The 15,652-nt window shown below is 39.3% G+C and overlaps 2 protein-coding genes across 3 annotated transcripts in view; both read left to right on the plus strand.

The window, feature by feature from the left end:
• ALS2 (alsin Rho guanine nucleotide exchange factor ALS2) overlaps positions 1–1,938 on the plus strand; it is a 74,686-nt gene extending 72,748 nt beyond the window's left edge. For both annotated transcript variants that reach the window (XM_069484942.1, XM_069485038.1), the window contains exon 34: positions 310–1,938. In XM_069484942.1, coding sequence (XP_069341043.1) covers positions 310–348 — 39 coding nt within the window. In that variant the 3' untranslated portion in view covers positions 349–1,938. The remainder of the gene's footprint in view (positions 1–309) is intronic.
• A 5,466-nt stretch (positions 1,939–7,404) lies between these two features.
• MPP4 (MAGUK p55 scaffold protein 4) overlaps positions 7,405–15,652 on the plus strand; it is a 38,197-nt gene continuing 29,949 nt past the window's right edge. Inside the window, exons 1-5 of the mRNA XM_069468700.1 lie at positions 7,405–7,483; positions 8,334–8,455; positions 11,166–11,243; positions 13,816–13,896; positions 15,099–15,230. Coding sequence (XP_069324801.1) covers positions 7,405–7,483; positions 8,334–8,455; positions 11,166–11,243; positions 13,816–13,896; positions 15,099–15,230 — 492 coding nt within the window. The remainder of the gene's footprint in view (positions 7,484–8,333; positions 8,456–11,165; positions 11,244–13,815; positions 13,897–15,098; positions 15,231–15,652) is intronic.

The following is a 15,652-nucleotide window of genomic DNA, read 5'->3' on the forward strand; positions in this document are numbered from 1 at the left end:
CAATGAATAGTGGCAAATTATGGTATTCCTACTTGATGAAGAATATCATTCAGCTTGTAAAAATATTTTTTTTTAGAGGAAAAATGAACAAAATTTTATCTGTAGTAATTATAACTAAGCAAAAAAAAAAAAGTAGCCATTAGATAGAGGAACTAGAAGGGAACAGGGAAAAGTAAAAGCAACTAAATTTGTTGGGCCATCAACTGAATTTATTAATAAGGGATTCTCTTTCTTTAACCCCGTATGAATTGCTCTGTTCATGTAATTTCTTTAAAAGCAAATTTAAAATTGTTTTGAACTTTTTTCCAGGCATGTTACTACCAGATCCAGCGTGAAAAGCTTAACTAGGCTACATAACAGCCTGAAAACTGGATTATCTACTACAGAGTTATATCACCATCTGGAGTCTTCCTATAGTGGCAAAATAGAATGGTGTTGAAATTGGAGCGGGCTTTATGTTATTTTGGTTGTTATTTCTGAGCCTTACTAATGAGAGCCCTGAGCCCAGAAAAAAAGACTGTAGAGTTTAAAGGGAGAATTGAAAAGGAAGTAGAACTCAAATTAGACTAGCCCTTGGCCTATGTTAAGTTCCAAAAATATCATACATCTACTATTTGGAAAAAGAAGAGATCCCTTCCTATAGTAAAGGATGTGTCAGCTACCTGAAGTTGTAAGAAAATTCCCAGTATAGATACTTCTTACATTAAAGAAGTTGATGAATATTTTTGAGTTTCTGGTTTGCCTAAATCCATCTGCAGTTAGTTACCCCAGAACCCTTTGCAAGAACCATATTGTACTTGAAGCTATAGTGGCCACACTCTGCCTTCCTAAATCCCTTCCAATCATGTGTGCATCATGCTTCTTTGCTGAGGAAGGGGAAAGAGGAACTTTTAAACTGCAGTTTTAACTTTTTCTAAGCTTTTCCATAATGAGAGAGGTTCTATGCAGTGACTATCATATCCTGCCCCCCAACCATGGAACATCCAAATGGGAGTTTTCTGCCTCCTGATTAAGATCATAGGAATTTTGGTTTTGGTTTCCTGACTATGCTACAGAGAATGAATACACTGGAATTCAAACACTGACTCTGAGCTGCTTGGGAACCTCATTTGTCCATGTGCAAATGCTGTCTGTATTCTGCGGTCTGTGAATGAGAGCCTGAGGAGCTTTTGCATGCAGGCTGTGTTTTGAAACAGGATGAAAGATTGGAAACTATGGAAGCAAAGAACTGCATCGATCCCCAACCTGGTGTTGTGGTTCTTCCCTATACCTCGCACTGAACTCACAGATGGGAAGAAAAAGGAAACAAGCTTTGGCTTTTTCCATCTCAAAAGTATTATGGCACCTCACCATTTTAATGTTTTGCTTTTTGCTTTTTTAAAAATGTCCTATTTTAAGTTGTTGGTTTACACTGTATTAGTAACACTAGTAGTTGTTTTGAATAATGTAGGTGCTCTTCCTCATCTCATCTCCTGCACACCGTGGTGAGCAAACGGAGTGTCCTGGTTTATGTTAAATGACCCAGCAAATGTTAATTACTTTTGAAAAGGATCATGGTTTCACTTTATAATCAAGACAAGTGTTTATTAAAATACTGTTTTGGAATGTTGGCTGTAATGTAACAGCAATTTTCATAATAAATGACATTCATCTTTATGAGTTTGTTTTATGATTGTAGCAGAAGTGACACAGGGGAGCCTAAAAATTAAAGGACCCAGGTGTAGTATTTCTTTTGCTCAGATTGTAGTCCATGCCTCTTTGTCTTGGCTTCAGAGGTCCCTCTGGGGTTTTAGAGATCCTTCACTTTAAAATAAACAAACTGATAATTATATACCTTTACTGGCAAAGAACAAATTAACTTTCTGACCCTAATAACCAAGGACAAGGGTCTTAAAAGAAATCTAAATAATTTCTTTGAATAAAAGGTATATTTTGGTAGTTACTAGTTTCTCTCTCTCAAAATTCTGGTTAGAAATATTAGATGTTAATCATCTCACAGGTGTAATGTTTTCTCAAGAGGCCTTTCCATCTTCTTGCTGCCTTCTACCAGAATGTGCCTACCCATTGTTGGAAAGAGACCACAACTTAAAGATTAGTTTATGTTAAACAATTTGCATTTCCATTGGGGGTTGTTTCAACTTTCTGAAAAAACACACAACCACATTTGGCTGGTAAAGACAAATTTACTGAACACCTAACTCCTTGAGAGAAAGAGTGAGAGAGACAGGGATAGTATATGTAAATGGACAAAGAAAAACTTTGCTTGAGACAAACAGACCCACTGAGAAATTCTCCAACAACAGTAGGCCATCTCAGTTCTAAAAAAAACATGTTATAATTCATCCTTTTACTGGAGTCTTAAACTGTCCAGTTATTTTAGATTCTTCATGCTGTATTTATACTTTATAGATAGCATATTAAAATTACAAATTTTTCAACTCTCTTGTGGAAAAACCCTGAATCTCCAGGCCAGTGTCTGTAAATAGAAATACCTAGCACTCATGCAGCAGTTTACAGACATCTTTCACATGGATAATGAATGCTCACATCAGCCCTAGGAGGTAAGTATTATCCCCATTTCTCCCCATTTTGCAGGAAAGGGGTGGCTGTGATTTGCTCACTGCCAGAGTTAGGACTCCAGCCTAGAACTTCCCTACTCTAATTCCAGTGTTCTTTTCCATTATAGCTGCCAGAGGCAGAGCTATGCCACTTCATAGCTGGGTTATGCACTGAAAGTTCTAAAGGTAAAAAATGAGTTAATAATGAAAGCTTTGTTAAAATTAAATGCTTTTGGTAAAACATGCTGTGCTCAAAACACAAAGGCGTTACATTCCCAGCTTGTGTTTTTATCTACAATGGAGCTATAAGGAAAGCCAAGTGTTTAATTTGGGTTAAAAAGGCTGATGAACCTAATAATTGCCTTTTGGTCTTCACCTTTTGCCTTACTGTCAGCAGTACCCTTTCTCATGTTCTTTCTGTGACATATTACAAATGTTCTTCCTGCTGGCTGCTCCTGCAATGTAAAGTTTTCAAATAAAGAAATAGCTCCAATCTGAGATAGAGAATGGGCTACTTGTTAAGTTCAGAACAGTGGCTTGGTAGGGGACTGACCAAAAGGAACTGTTTTTGATGGGCCTAATTATTATTGGTTGAAGAGTCTTCTATTTTCTCACCATAACATGAGAAAATTAATAAGGTTAATAGGTTATTGGCTTACTTCAGGTAGCTCTACAGTTTTTCCTTTCATTCAAAATACTGTCTTCTGTTGTGGGGTGTCTGTTATCCTGAAATAATAAAAAATACTAGTGTTTTTTTAGTGTTAACTATGTGCTGTTAACCTGAGAGAGAAAATGCTAGAATGAAGGTGGAAAATGATATAAATTAGACTTTCAGTGCAAGCAATACTTAAGAAGATTTGTGTTAGGGAAGGCTTGTGAGTAATTTAGTGGTTAGATGGGGTTAGGCATCTGTGGATTAAATCAAAGAGGATGTGCAGAGATTTTATCTGGAGCAGTGAGGTGACTTTGGCAGCTAACAACCTACTTGTGTTTTCTACTGAAGTTTTTGTCTGGATAGGAGCAACATTGCATGTTAACGGTCTTGCAGGTAAGAGACCCTGCCAAATAATCCTAGGTTACCAGAAGATATCACTTATAACTGTCTAGCTCATCTGTCAGTTTTTAATAGCTAAAGATATAATTCTGAATAATCTGATTCAAATGGTTTAGTTTCATTGTTACTCAAATTATATGGAGAATTTTATGATTTCAAAAGAGCAGGTTTTGCTTTGAGAAGCCATTCCTTCTGTATGGAATAATGAGTTGTCATGAAGATTGACTAAAACTGGGCATTTGTCCCAGTCCTAATGAACAGCAATTTGACCCAGAGGAAGCCAGCCTTTTTATATGGACCATTTCTCATCATGAAGTTTTCAAGTGCTTCTTCAGAGTTTGTTTAGTAAAAAGCATTTTGAAAAGCATAATAGGGGTAGGGGATTTTGGCTTTTAATATTAATCAGTACATTTTAAGAAGCTAATGGACATACTGATTTTTAAAGTAATATGACAAATTCCTTAGGAGTCAGTAATGCAGTTTCTAAGTCAATGATGAAAACTGGCCATCCTTCCTGTGTTACTTAATCAGTCCAGAATTGCATGTCGTTGCGTATTTACTTGTAGTCTCAATCAAGAATTCTCGTTCTGAAGATGGTAGAAATAGGTAAGTCTTAACTGAAAAGGTTGCTACAGAAGTCATGAAAAAGAAGGCAAAGCAAAGATGACACAATCTTTTGCTAGGCACTAGCATCTTTCAGAACTAAGGAAACAAAAAAGGAAAACTTTTGATTTTACTACTTGATAACGCTATTGAATACCTCTTTGAATATCACATTCCTTATCTGTAAAATGATAGTGCTTCGTTTGATCATCTCAAAGCTCCCCTTCAGTCCCCCTGTTTTAAAGTTTGATAGGAAAGGGCGTTAAAGTCAGAATAACCAGTCTGTAGTAAATTTGTCACAAAAACCTGAGGATGAGCAGGCAAGCACAACTTTTAAAATTCACCTACCTAAGTTGTGGAGATGAAATTTACTGTTTTTGCCTGTATGGCTGAGAAAGTTTTGGTCAAACTGAGCCTTTTTGAATATATGAATTAGTTATCCAGTTAGCCCTGAAGTTGGCTGTAGATTTATTAGAAGTTATTTTAATAATTAAATTCATTATAAAAACCATTGCCTGTCTATGAAGCACAGTCTATCTGTAAAGCTCCCTCACAGTAAGTTCATCTCAGAAACCCAGTTTCTAGTGCCCCCGTCTGCTGAATGGGAAGGCCTCGTTCAGCACACCACCATTTGAGCATTGAATATGGAAGAAATTGGTCCACCTTATGATGTGCAAACAACAGCTTGTTAAATCTGCTCTGCTTCACCAAGGACATGTGATTTGTGACATGCCCAAGGGTATCAGATTTTAAGAGTCACCCAGGGTGTCAGCCTTATCTGTCTGCTCTGACTTCTGTCTGTCTGGCAGGCACTCCCTCTCCCTTTTCAGTTCCCTTCCTCTAGGGAGGAAGATGAGTTACATATACAACTGTTGTGCTAAATGATTCAACAGAGGCTCAAAAAGCAGAGCACAGGGAAAGGCATGGTTCAACCTGACTCCCTGGGGCCGGGCAGGGCGGGTAGTGGTGAGGCAAGGCAAAAGAAAAGCATAATGATGTCAAGTTTTGGTAGAATCTAGCAAATTTCTTCAGTGTGACTAGAAAACTATGTGTATGGGAAAGTTGTCTAAAATTGTGGAAGCTTTCTGTGTTGCTCTTCTTACTGCCTTAGAATTTAGAGACTATATAATAATGATTTTTTTTTCTTTTAGAAAGCCTTCCCAGCTCAACCCCATAATCTGTCTAGATTCTAGGCTGTTATCAACCCTATCAGATTCAATAGCCCAGTCTTTAACAACTAATTTGAAATATTTCTTTTTTTTAAAAAGGATTGTAATTTATTCTTTATTGTCCTACTATAACAAATGTTGGTGCCCTACCCATATCTCCTTGGTCCTGTTTTGGTGCGCTCTGGGCCCACTTCCAACTGCAGCACCTGAACTTGCTACCTAAGAGTATAAATGTAGCAGGCTGGAAGAGCCAGAAGTAATGCTTTCTTGGCCACATTGGTGCATAAATACCCCCACTCCCTTGTCCCTTGTTCCCCCATGGAATTAAGCTCCAGTTGCACATAGTGGTTACTTGATAACACACCTATTACTACGGGCTTTTTCCCCTTCCCTGCCTCCACGCCCTGCTGCCCTACTGGTATTTCCTGGGATCACTTTCCAAATAAATTACTTGCCCTAGAGTCCTTGCTCTGCATCTGATCCTGGAGGAACCCAAACTAAGACACTTAACTACACATAATTTTTTTTTAAATCCATATAATGCTCTAGTAATAACAAAAAGGACAAATTAAAGAAATGAAGTTGATAATACAACATGGTGTAATATAATTCAATATGTAAACATGGAACATCACTACACCAAAAGATATAATGAACTAATATATGTGTGAACCTATATAAAAATCTACCAGGGATGTAGCAGCTTTGAATGCAGGTACAGCTTGATAGTGGTGTGTTATAGTGATTCCCTAAATACCACAAGCAGCATTACCATTAATGACATGATTTTCCAAATTGGTGAGCAACGTGGTAAAGTTTAAAGCAAAACAAAGTAAATGTATTCAATTATGGTGGTAGCATTCCATTAAATTCATTGAGTATTAACCCTGTGCAAAAATATTTTGGGTTTATATATAAAGAAAAGCTGGGTTCTAGGTTCAGATAATTATTAATACATATATTTTTCAATGACATGAGAGTTCAGCAGGACATTTGAAAGATATATAGGGCATAAGGTGATTCCTCAATGTATTGGTAGGACAACTGGGAAAGTTCCTTAAAGAGCAGTGGACATATTCCCCTTGCTCTTGTTTTCTTAATCCATTCCCCTATCCTGCTGGTTGAAATGTAGAAGTGATGGCTGGAGCTCCAGCAACCATCTTGGAGTAGGTAGATGAGAACCATGCCACCCACACCCAGGGAGCTGGAAGGAACAGTGAGCTGGAAGGACCCTGTTCCCTGAGGACATCATACAGCAAGGCTGCTCTACCAGCCCTGGATTGCCTCTGCCTCTGAACTTTCATGTGAGCAAAATATGAACTTCTAATCTAAGCCACTGCTCTTTTGGGTTTCTATTTCTTGAAACTAAACCTACCTAAAGCAATATAGAAAATAAAGATTAAAATAGGCCTTTCAAATTAGTTGTTAAAGACTGGTATTGAATCTGACAGGGTTAAGAACAACTACCTAGAATCTAGATAGATTATGGGATTCAGACAGGAAAATTATCTAGAAAAAAACAGATTGTTTTTATGTTGTCTCTAAATTCTCAGAGAATGCCTCACTAGTAACCCATAACTCTTGCAATTGTGATCAGCTAGTTCTTCTAATGAAGAATTCTGATGTGCAATGAGTGGGAATAGGGCACCTGAGTAGAGTTAGACCAGGGAAGATTCTTCTGAGCTCTGATGGGTAAAATCAACTGGGCAAAGAGGTGGAAAATAGATAAATATAACATTATTTGTCATTTGTTAAAAATAGAGGGGTGAGGGAAAGTTTTATGAAATAGTATTTATAGTTTTCTCTTTCACACGGCTGGTGATGGCTAATGTAGAAAGTAAGCACCACGGGGAAGACTGTGTTTCCCAGCATGTAGCACAGAGCCTGGCTTAATAAATGCTGTTGAAAATATATTCCAGTGCGCTGGGAAGTGTGTGGCCAGTGTAACTGAGTGAGTTATGTGCTGTTTATTGATGTGTTTCCTAGTCCTGAATTCCTTTTGGAAACTCGGGCAGGGAGAATGATACAGTCAGACAAAGGAGCAGATCCGCCAGACAAGAAGGACATGAAGCTTTCTACGGCCACCAATCCGGAGAATGGTATGTATTGCCAGGGTTCCTTTTTTAGACCAGAAATGCTTTATAATATCACTCTAAATATGCAAGCAAATGAATAGGCAGAAATTCCAATAGATTTACTGTGATCCCTACAAGGAACTTGTACACTTTTGATTGCACTACAAGCGATAAGTTCAAGAACAAATTTCAAGACAGGAAGGAAAGAAATTGACACAGTTGATTCAGAACAATTTTTTCCCCTACCGCACAAGGTATTATGTAAAATTAGAACTTCTTGTTCACATTCAAAACATCACTATAATACTATGAAAAACTGCCCAAAAAAAAGCATTCACTAAAATCTGTTTAGTCTCTTAAATCAAGAGAATACTGAGATTTGTATTAAAAACCTATTGGGAGTTAGAGTTTTTTCAGTAGCACTTTCAGTAAGCATTCTTAGAAAAGGTTAAAAACAAATGACTCTGTGTTTGAACTAGAGAAAGAAGATCCAGACAAAACTAGATAATTTGGGGATAATCCACAGGGTGTCAAGATGGGGGAGGGGAAAGCAATCATATTACTCTCATATCTTACATCTGTATTTTATGATCTGTTATCTCATGTGATATTAACAACCCTATGAGAAAGCTAGCACATTCTCATTTTGCCATAAGGAAACTGGTTTCAGATAGTTACATGACTTTCTGAAGTTCACACAGAAGTGATGGAACAGGACTTGAAGCCAGATCTTTTGGCTGTAAATCCACTGTTATTTTCATTCCTCATAAGACCCCATGGCGTGCCCCAGCTGTCTGACTTGGCTTTCACATTTACAGCTGCTTTCCTTTCCACCTGCACGTGCCACCTCCTTTCTGTTCTCTCCCTTTCCTAGGCCTCTCCCAAATCCTGAGGCTTGTGCTGCAAGAGTTGAGTCTGTTCTACAGCCGAGATGTGAATGGAGTGTGTCTCTTATATGATCTCCTCCATTCCCCGTGGCTGCAGGCTCTGCTAAAGGTGAGCGCCCCATTGCTTGGAAGCTTTTGCTTATTGCAGGGGGCAGAAAACTACTGTCTTAGTTCATTCAGGCTGCTTTACAAAATGCCCAGTGTATGTACAACAGAAATTTATTTCTCACACTTCTGGAGGCTGGGAAGTTCAAGATCAAGTTGCCAGCAGATTCAGTGTCTGGTGAGTGTTCCCTCTCTGGTTCATAGATGGTACCTTCTTGCTGTGTCCTCACATAGTGGAAGGGGCTAGTGAGCTGCTGGGGTCTCTTTCATAAGGGCACTAATTCCATTCATGAGGGCATAGCCCTTATGACCTGATTACCTTCCAAAGGCCCCCACCTCCTATTAGCATCACCTTGGGGGTGAGGAGTTTCACATATGAATTTTGGGAGTACACACACATTCAGACCAGAGCAACTGCTTACCCAACGGCGTCACTTGTCAATTGGCAGGAAATTTCAACTCAGAAAAAGTTTTTAGAAGGCAGTCCTCAGAGAAGAGCTACACAAACTTCGTAGCTTATGAAAGAATTAACTTGAGTGGAGAAAAATATGGTAGCTCCTTTCTTTCTCCCCTCAACTCTTCTTGCAGAGACCCCCTAGGATCACAAACAGCCACCACCCTGGCCATCGGCAGCACCTCATCAGCTGGCTACAACTCTTTGTCCTTGAGGCCCGCTCTGGACAAATAATAATGCTTCAAAAATTATTCCCATTTGTTTGTTAAAATCAGAAAGCGAGATATATATGGTTCTATTTAGGAACGTTAAAATTTTCTTACTCTGAAGTTTCTTCTTTTTCAATTTGGCTAAAATTTTATACACTCTGCAATAACATCTATGAGATAGTAGATAATGAATACTAATTCTATAATTTTGTTGTTCTGAATAAATATTATTAAGAAAGATCTTTTTGAAGTTATTTTTTGAGATATAGGTATGTTTTCACTTAAATGTGAAATGTGGTCAGTCTTAAGATGCATGTGAACATTATATCCTTTATTCCATCCAAGTTGCTGCAAAAAAAAAAAAGAAAACAAAAAGAATTATATCCTTTAAATAAAAATGGCAGCATCTTTAGCATGAACAAAGAAGTACTCCTCACACCACCTGTTTTAAAACATCAGATTTCTATTAGGCATTTTCCCCCTGGGATTAGCTAAGACAGTTTTTTTTTTTTTTTTTTTTTTTTTTTGTTGAGACAGAGTCTCACTTTGTTGCCCAGGCTAGAGTGAGTGCCGTGGCGTCAGCTTAGCTCACAGCAACCTCAGACTCCTCGGCTTAAGCGATCCTACTGCCTCAGCCTCCCGAGTAGCTGGGACTACAGGCATGCACCACCATGCCCGGCTAATTTTTTCTATATAGATTTTTAGTTGTCCATATAATGTCTTTCTATTTTTAGTAGAGACGGGGTCTCGCTCAGGCTGGTCTCGAACTCCAGACCTCGAGCGATCCACCCGCCTCGGCCTCCCAGAGTGCTAGGATTACAGGCGTGAGCCACCGCGCCCGGCCTTTTTTTTTTGAGACAGAGTCTCACTCTGTTGCCCAGGCTAGAGTGAGTGCCGTGGCGTCAGCCTAGCTCACAGCAACCTCAAACTCCTGAGCTCAAGCGATCCTCCTGTCTCAGCCTCCCAAGTAGCTGGGACTACAGGCATGCACCACCATGCCCGGCTAATTTTTTTTTCTATATATATTTTTAGCTGTCCATATAATTTCTTTCTATTTTTAGTAGAGGTGGGGTCTCGCTCTTGCTCAGGCTGGTCTCGAACTCCTGAGCTCAAACGATCCGCCCACCTCGGCCTCCCAGAGTGCTAGGATTACAGGCGTGAGCCACCACGCCCGGCCAACAGTTTTAATTTCATCGTGGGTATTGCCTCCATCACCACTGGTAGGCTGTTGGTAGTTTGCGCTCCTTGCATCATTCAATCAGCTTTCATCACTTGCAGGTAAACTTGAGCACTGGCCCTGAGGTGGAGCAGGGAAGCTATGTCTTCACAGATCTGGGTGGAAAGGCTGGGCTGAGCTGGCCCCTTGGGTCTTATTTCTGTAAGAGAAACTGTTACCTAAAATAAGATTAAGAGTTGCCCTGCATCACCAGGCAGGCTTTGGTGTACTCAGCCCAACCCTAGATCATGGTATAGAAAAAAATTCCTAAGGGTCAGCAAAGTTGGAACTTTTATAAATGAATTTGTACTGGAGAATTAAAAGAGGAATGGGAAACAAACAGCCCCAGGGAGCAGAGTACAGAGAAGCATATATAGTGTGCCCAGCCTGGTATTCAGAACCTCTGTGGGACACTGAGCCATGCAGCTCATGCTCTCTGCGGTTGCCCAGCGCAGGACTCTGATCCCAAAGAGCCCCTCCCTTGAGAAGACTGTGCATCATCTACAAATCCCTATGGGTCTCAGCCCTGGAAACCCTACCCTCACTCAGTCTAGCAAAAGTAAAGTTTGCATTTCTTTTTATCAATGAAACTGCTTGGAGAAGATCAATTTCCCAGTGGCAGCCAATAATTAACCCTTTCAAGTACTGGAGCCACCAAACTCAAGTTCATTTCTCTTTGGCAACTAGCGATGCACATATTATTAAAGACCAGCACACATGCTATTCAGCTGTCGGTACAGTTGCCCAGGCTGTTTCTTCTCTATGAGAGCCTTAAATCCAAAATGTTCACAGTCATGTTATCAATACCAATTCTCCTGCCCGCACCCTTCTGCAGGTGTATGACTGCCTCCAGGAATTTAAAGAAAAGAAGCTAGTTCCCGCCACACCTCATGCACAGGTGTTATCCTGTGAGGTAAGGAGACTTTACCCCATGGAATAGCAGAGCTCTGATGTGATGCCGTTTTACCTGTAGTGTTAGTTTGAATGAATTAAAGGATCTCATGGAAAACTTTGATTGATGATTGTGCATCTAATAAGTGTTTTTAATTGAACCTTAACATAAGGAAGAAAATTGGCCATCTATCTCCCCAACTTAAAACAAAAATCCCCACACTTTTAGCATGTGTCCATCTCTCTTTTTTTCCTAAACCTTGGGTGCAATTTATGTAAATAGGGTAATGTTATGGAAACTATTCTCCAATTTCTATCTCTAGCCTGAACCCTTTCCCTGAATTCCATTCTCAAATATCCAACTGCTTCCTCTCCATCTTATGTGGATGCTGAATGGGCTCATCAAATTCACATGTCCCAGACTGAGTGCCTGGGCTTCCCCACTGCCCATCCACCCCACCCCACTCTCTTGCGGCCTTTTCTATTCAGGAATGGCACCTCTGTTCTGTGCTCAGGCCACAATCTGTGGGGCCATCTTTGATTCTCTCTTTTTCTTTTCTTTTTTTTTTTTTTTTTGAGACAGAGTCTCGCTCTGTTGCCCGGGCTAGAATGAGTGCCATGGCGTCAGCCTAGCTCACAGCAACCTCAAACTCCTGGGCTCAAGCAATCCTTCTGCCTCAGCCTCCCGAGTAGCTGGGACTACAGGCATGCGCCACTATGCCTGGCTAATTTTTTTCTATATATATATTTTAGTTGGCCAGATAATTTCTTTCTATTTTTAGCAGAGACAGGGTCTCGCTCTTGCTCAGGCTGGTCTCAAACTCCTGACCTCAAGCGATCCACCTGCCTCGGCCTCCCAGAGTGCTAGGATTACAGGCGTGAGCCACCGCGCCCGGCCGATTCTCTCTTTTTCTCATACCTCACACCCACTGTGATGGCAAATCCTGTCAGCTCTACTTTCAAAATATACCCAGAATCTCACACTCCTGTTCCACCTACGGTGAACCATCATTGTCTCTTACACAGGTAATTGCAGTGTAGCCTTCTACCTGGTCTCCTGCTTCTACTCTTGTAGTCATTCCCAACACAGCAGCCAAAGAGATCCTTTAAAAGCAAGTTAAGTCATGTCACCTCTCTGTTCAGACCCTTCTACTAACTTCCCATCTCAGAGTAAATAACAAAGTTCTTTCTCAGCTGACCATAATCGAGCCACCGTTGCCTCTTTGACTTCACACTCAGTGCTCTCCCTGTTCAACTGCTTCAGCCATATTGGCCCTTTGTGGTTGTTTAAATTTATCAGACATGCTCCTGCCGCAGGCCCTTTGCACTTTCTACTCCCCATGTCAGGAATGCTCTCACCTATGTAGCCACATGATTTGCTTCCTCGTGTCCTTCCAGTCTCCGCTCAGACATCATCTTCTCAGTGAGACATTCCCTGGTCACTTATCTAAACTTGCATCCCCTCCTAGCCACCTTCCCTGGTTTATTTTTCTTCTTAACTGTTGTCACCACCAAACAAAACTATTTATTTTACTTATGTATTTTATTTATTGTCTGTATCTCCTCACTAGAATGTAAACTCCATTGTATATGGAAGAGAATGGGGATTTTTGTCTGCCTGATCACTGCTGTTTTTGCATCACCTAACAATGCCCAGCACAAAGTAGGTGTTCAATAAACATTTGCTGGATGGATGAATAAATGCAATCCATTTTACTATATTAAAAGAAATAGAAAAAAAAGAAAGAAAAAATTCTACCGTCAATTCCAGTAATCAACAACTCAAATTTTTCTCAGTTGTCTATAGGAAAACACACACAGGGTATTTTATTCAGTTGTAATTCTAGTGAATGGAGGTAAAGCCTTATATACTGTTTTCATTTGACTATGTGATGACTAATTATGCTCAGCTAATAAAGATTCATGGGGCTGATTAAAGTCTTGAGAGATCTTATGTCTTCTGAAAGCAGGTCTACCTAAACCACAGCAGAGTGATCAGAATTTATTCTGGTTAGTAATTTTTTGCAATAAACATTAAAATTGTTAATCAAATAATACACCCTGAAATAGAAATTATTATTCCGATTTCCTATTTAAACAATGGAGCATCCCATAGGATTAAGCTACCTGACTTCCTCAGGTATTAATACTTACCTAGAGAAATTCAGATAGCTTAATAAACCTGTAAAGCACTGACATTAGCAAACAGCTACTTTAGAGCCACTAGAGGGAAAGTGCCTTGGTGCATATTAATTAGTTCTTCCTCTAAAGCTATGTGCCAGGACTGGGGCATTGGGGTTTAGAGCTACCCCATGTCTTGGATTTTACTTGCTGTAATAAAGTTTAATGAACAAGGAAGGATGGTCACCCTAGACTTTTAAAGATGAAAAAGAAGTCTTCAATAACAGCTTTTTAGAGGTCAATATTATGTTAGTATATATGTTATTCAGCCTGGGCAAGGCAACTAGGTGAAAAAGATTTTTTAAAAATTTCATACTGTGATTTCAGTGGATCTGAAATGGAAAAATGAAAAAAGAAAAAAAGGAGAAAAAGAGAAAAAAAACTTTCATACTGTATTCTTATCCATGAACCAGGTAATGGAGCTATTACGTGAAACCCCTACTTCCCCTGAGATCCAGGAGCTGAGACAAACCCTCCAGGCTCCACACTTTAAGGCAAGTGTTTGCTAAAATAGAAAAGATATGCCCATCTGGCACATAGACAAAATTGGGAAGAAGAAATAAATGTGATGGAAAATGTGCTCTCTGAATAGATGTTCTATTACCATACATGGGTGATCAACAGACTGTACTTAAATATGTGGGACTCAGTTGTGACTTGGTCAGTATTGTCACTCATGGAGCCAAGCCTGCCATATTTATGAGGAGACATCCAGAACTTTCCACCATGTCCTGTTTCCCCCGCAAAGCCATTGTCTTTTGAAATTCTGGGGAAATAAACAGGAAAGTTTCTAGTTATAGAGGAATAACCTCCATACTTCCTTTCCAACCTGGGAATATTTTAAGTTTTAGATAAAGTATATGAAGGTATTTGGAATAGAGTATAATGATGATTTCCCCGTGAGGAGGTATTTGAAGAACGTTTGATTGTAGAACAGAAACTTACCTCTTACTACTTACAGATTTTGAGATAAATTTATCAACAAATTAGAACTTTAAAAGAATACCTGCATTTGGAGCACAGAAATTTATGAGTCAAAAATTTTACTTCACAAGATAACTGTCAGTTGTCAAGTATCCTCAACAGCACACACTAGTTAGAGAATTTTCTCTCAGTTCCAACTAAATTCTGTCTACCAATCTTGGGTAGGGCTGTAGAACGACAGCTTCCTCATTCCATAAAATGAAAAGTCAACATAGACAGCTATTAGAAGAAGCTCTTTGGTCATACCTTAAACCAGGGAGCTACTTTTTCTCATTCTGTTCCACATGGGCCCTTGGGTGTTCCTGACAAATTAAACCAGCAACATGTTTTGACTACTTCCCCTCATTCTGCCTTAATTAGAGAAAATATTATGAAAATTGTTTTGTAGTTCAAACTCTATAGGAGCACCACAGATTACATGGGCTTCCAGGAAACAAGAATAATACATTTTAACAGAAATTAAAGTATATTATGCATTGCTTAACCTCTCTATGCCTTATTTCCTTATCTGTAAATTGGGGATAATAAATGTACCTTCCTCACAGAATTACTGTAAAGGTTGAATTAATCCATATAAAATGCTTAGAACTGTGCGTGGCATGTACATGTTGGTGTTTGTTGTTGTGTATCTGACATAGCATTGAGTCACCATCTTCTATATGGGTGTGTCCCGTGTGTGACATTTGTTCGCCTTTTCCTTCCCTGTGCCCAGGCCTTGCTCAGTGCTCATGACACCGTAGCACAGAAAGATTTTGAACCCCTTCTTCCTCCACTGCCAGACAATATCCCTGAGAGTGAGGAAGCAATGAGGATTGTTTGCTTGGTGAAAAACCACCAGCCCCTGGTAAGGAAATAATTTGATTTTTTCATTTAAATTATACTAGCATTAATTGTGAACTAAGTTATATCTAGCAGTTACTTGGCCAGTAGTCTTGTCTGCAGTCATAGATATGAGAGGACTTAAAAAAAATTGTGGAAAAATAGAATTAAAAAATAAAAATAAAAAATAGAAACTTTATTTCTCATTATAAACTCCATCAAGTTCAAGATACTTTTGTAAGCTATGATACCAGCCATTGAGTCAATACCTAAAGAACTGAGAGTCCTGGAAATTTAACTGTGTCAATGCCATCTTTTTCACATTATCAACTGAGGAAGAATGGGCACCCTTTAAAGATTTTTTAAGGCAGAAAACAAAGAAAAGTCAAAAGGAGCCAAATCAGAACTGTAAAGTAGATGCCTAATGATTCCCATTGAAACTCTTAC

The sequence above is a fragment of the Eulemur rufifrons genome, chromosome 1 (assembly GCF_041146395.1).
Source record: "Eulemur rufifrons isolate Redbay chromosome 1, OSU_ERuf_1, whole genome shotgun sequence".
NCBI classification, from domain to species: domain Eukaryota; kingdom Metazoa; phylum Chordata; class Mammalia; order Primates; family Lemuridae; genus Eulemur; species Eulemur rufifrons.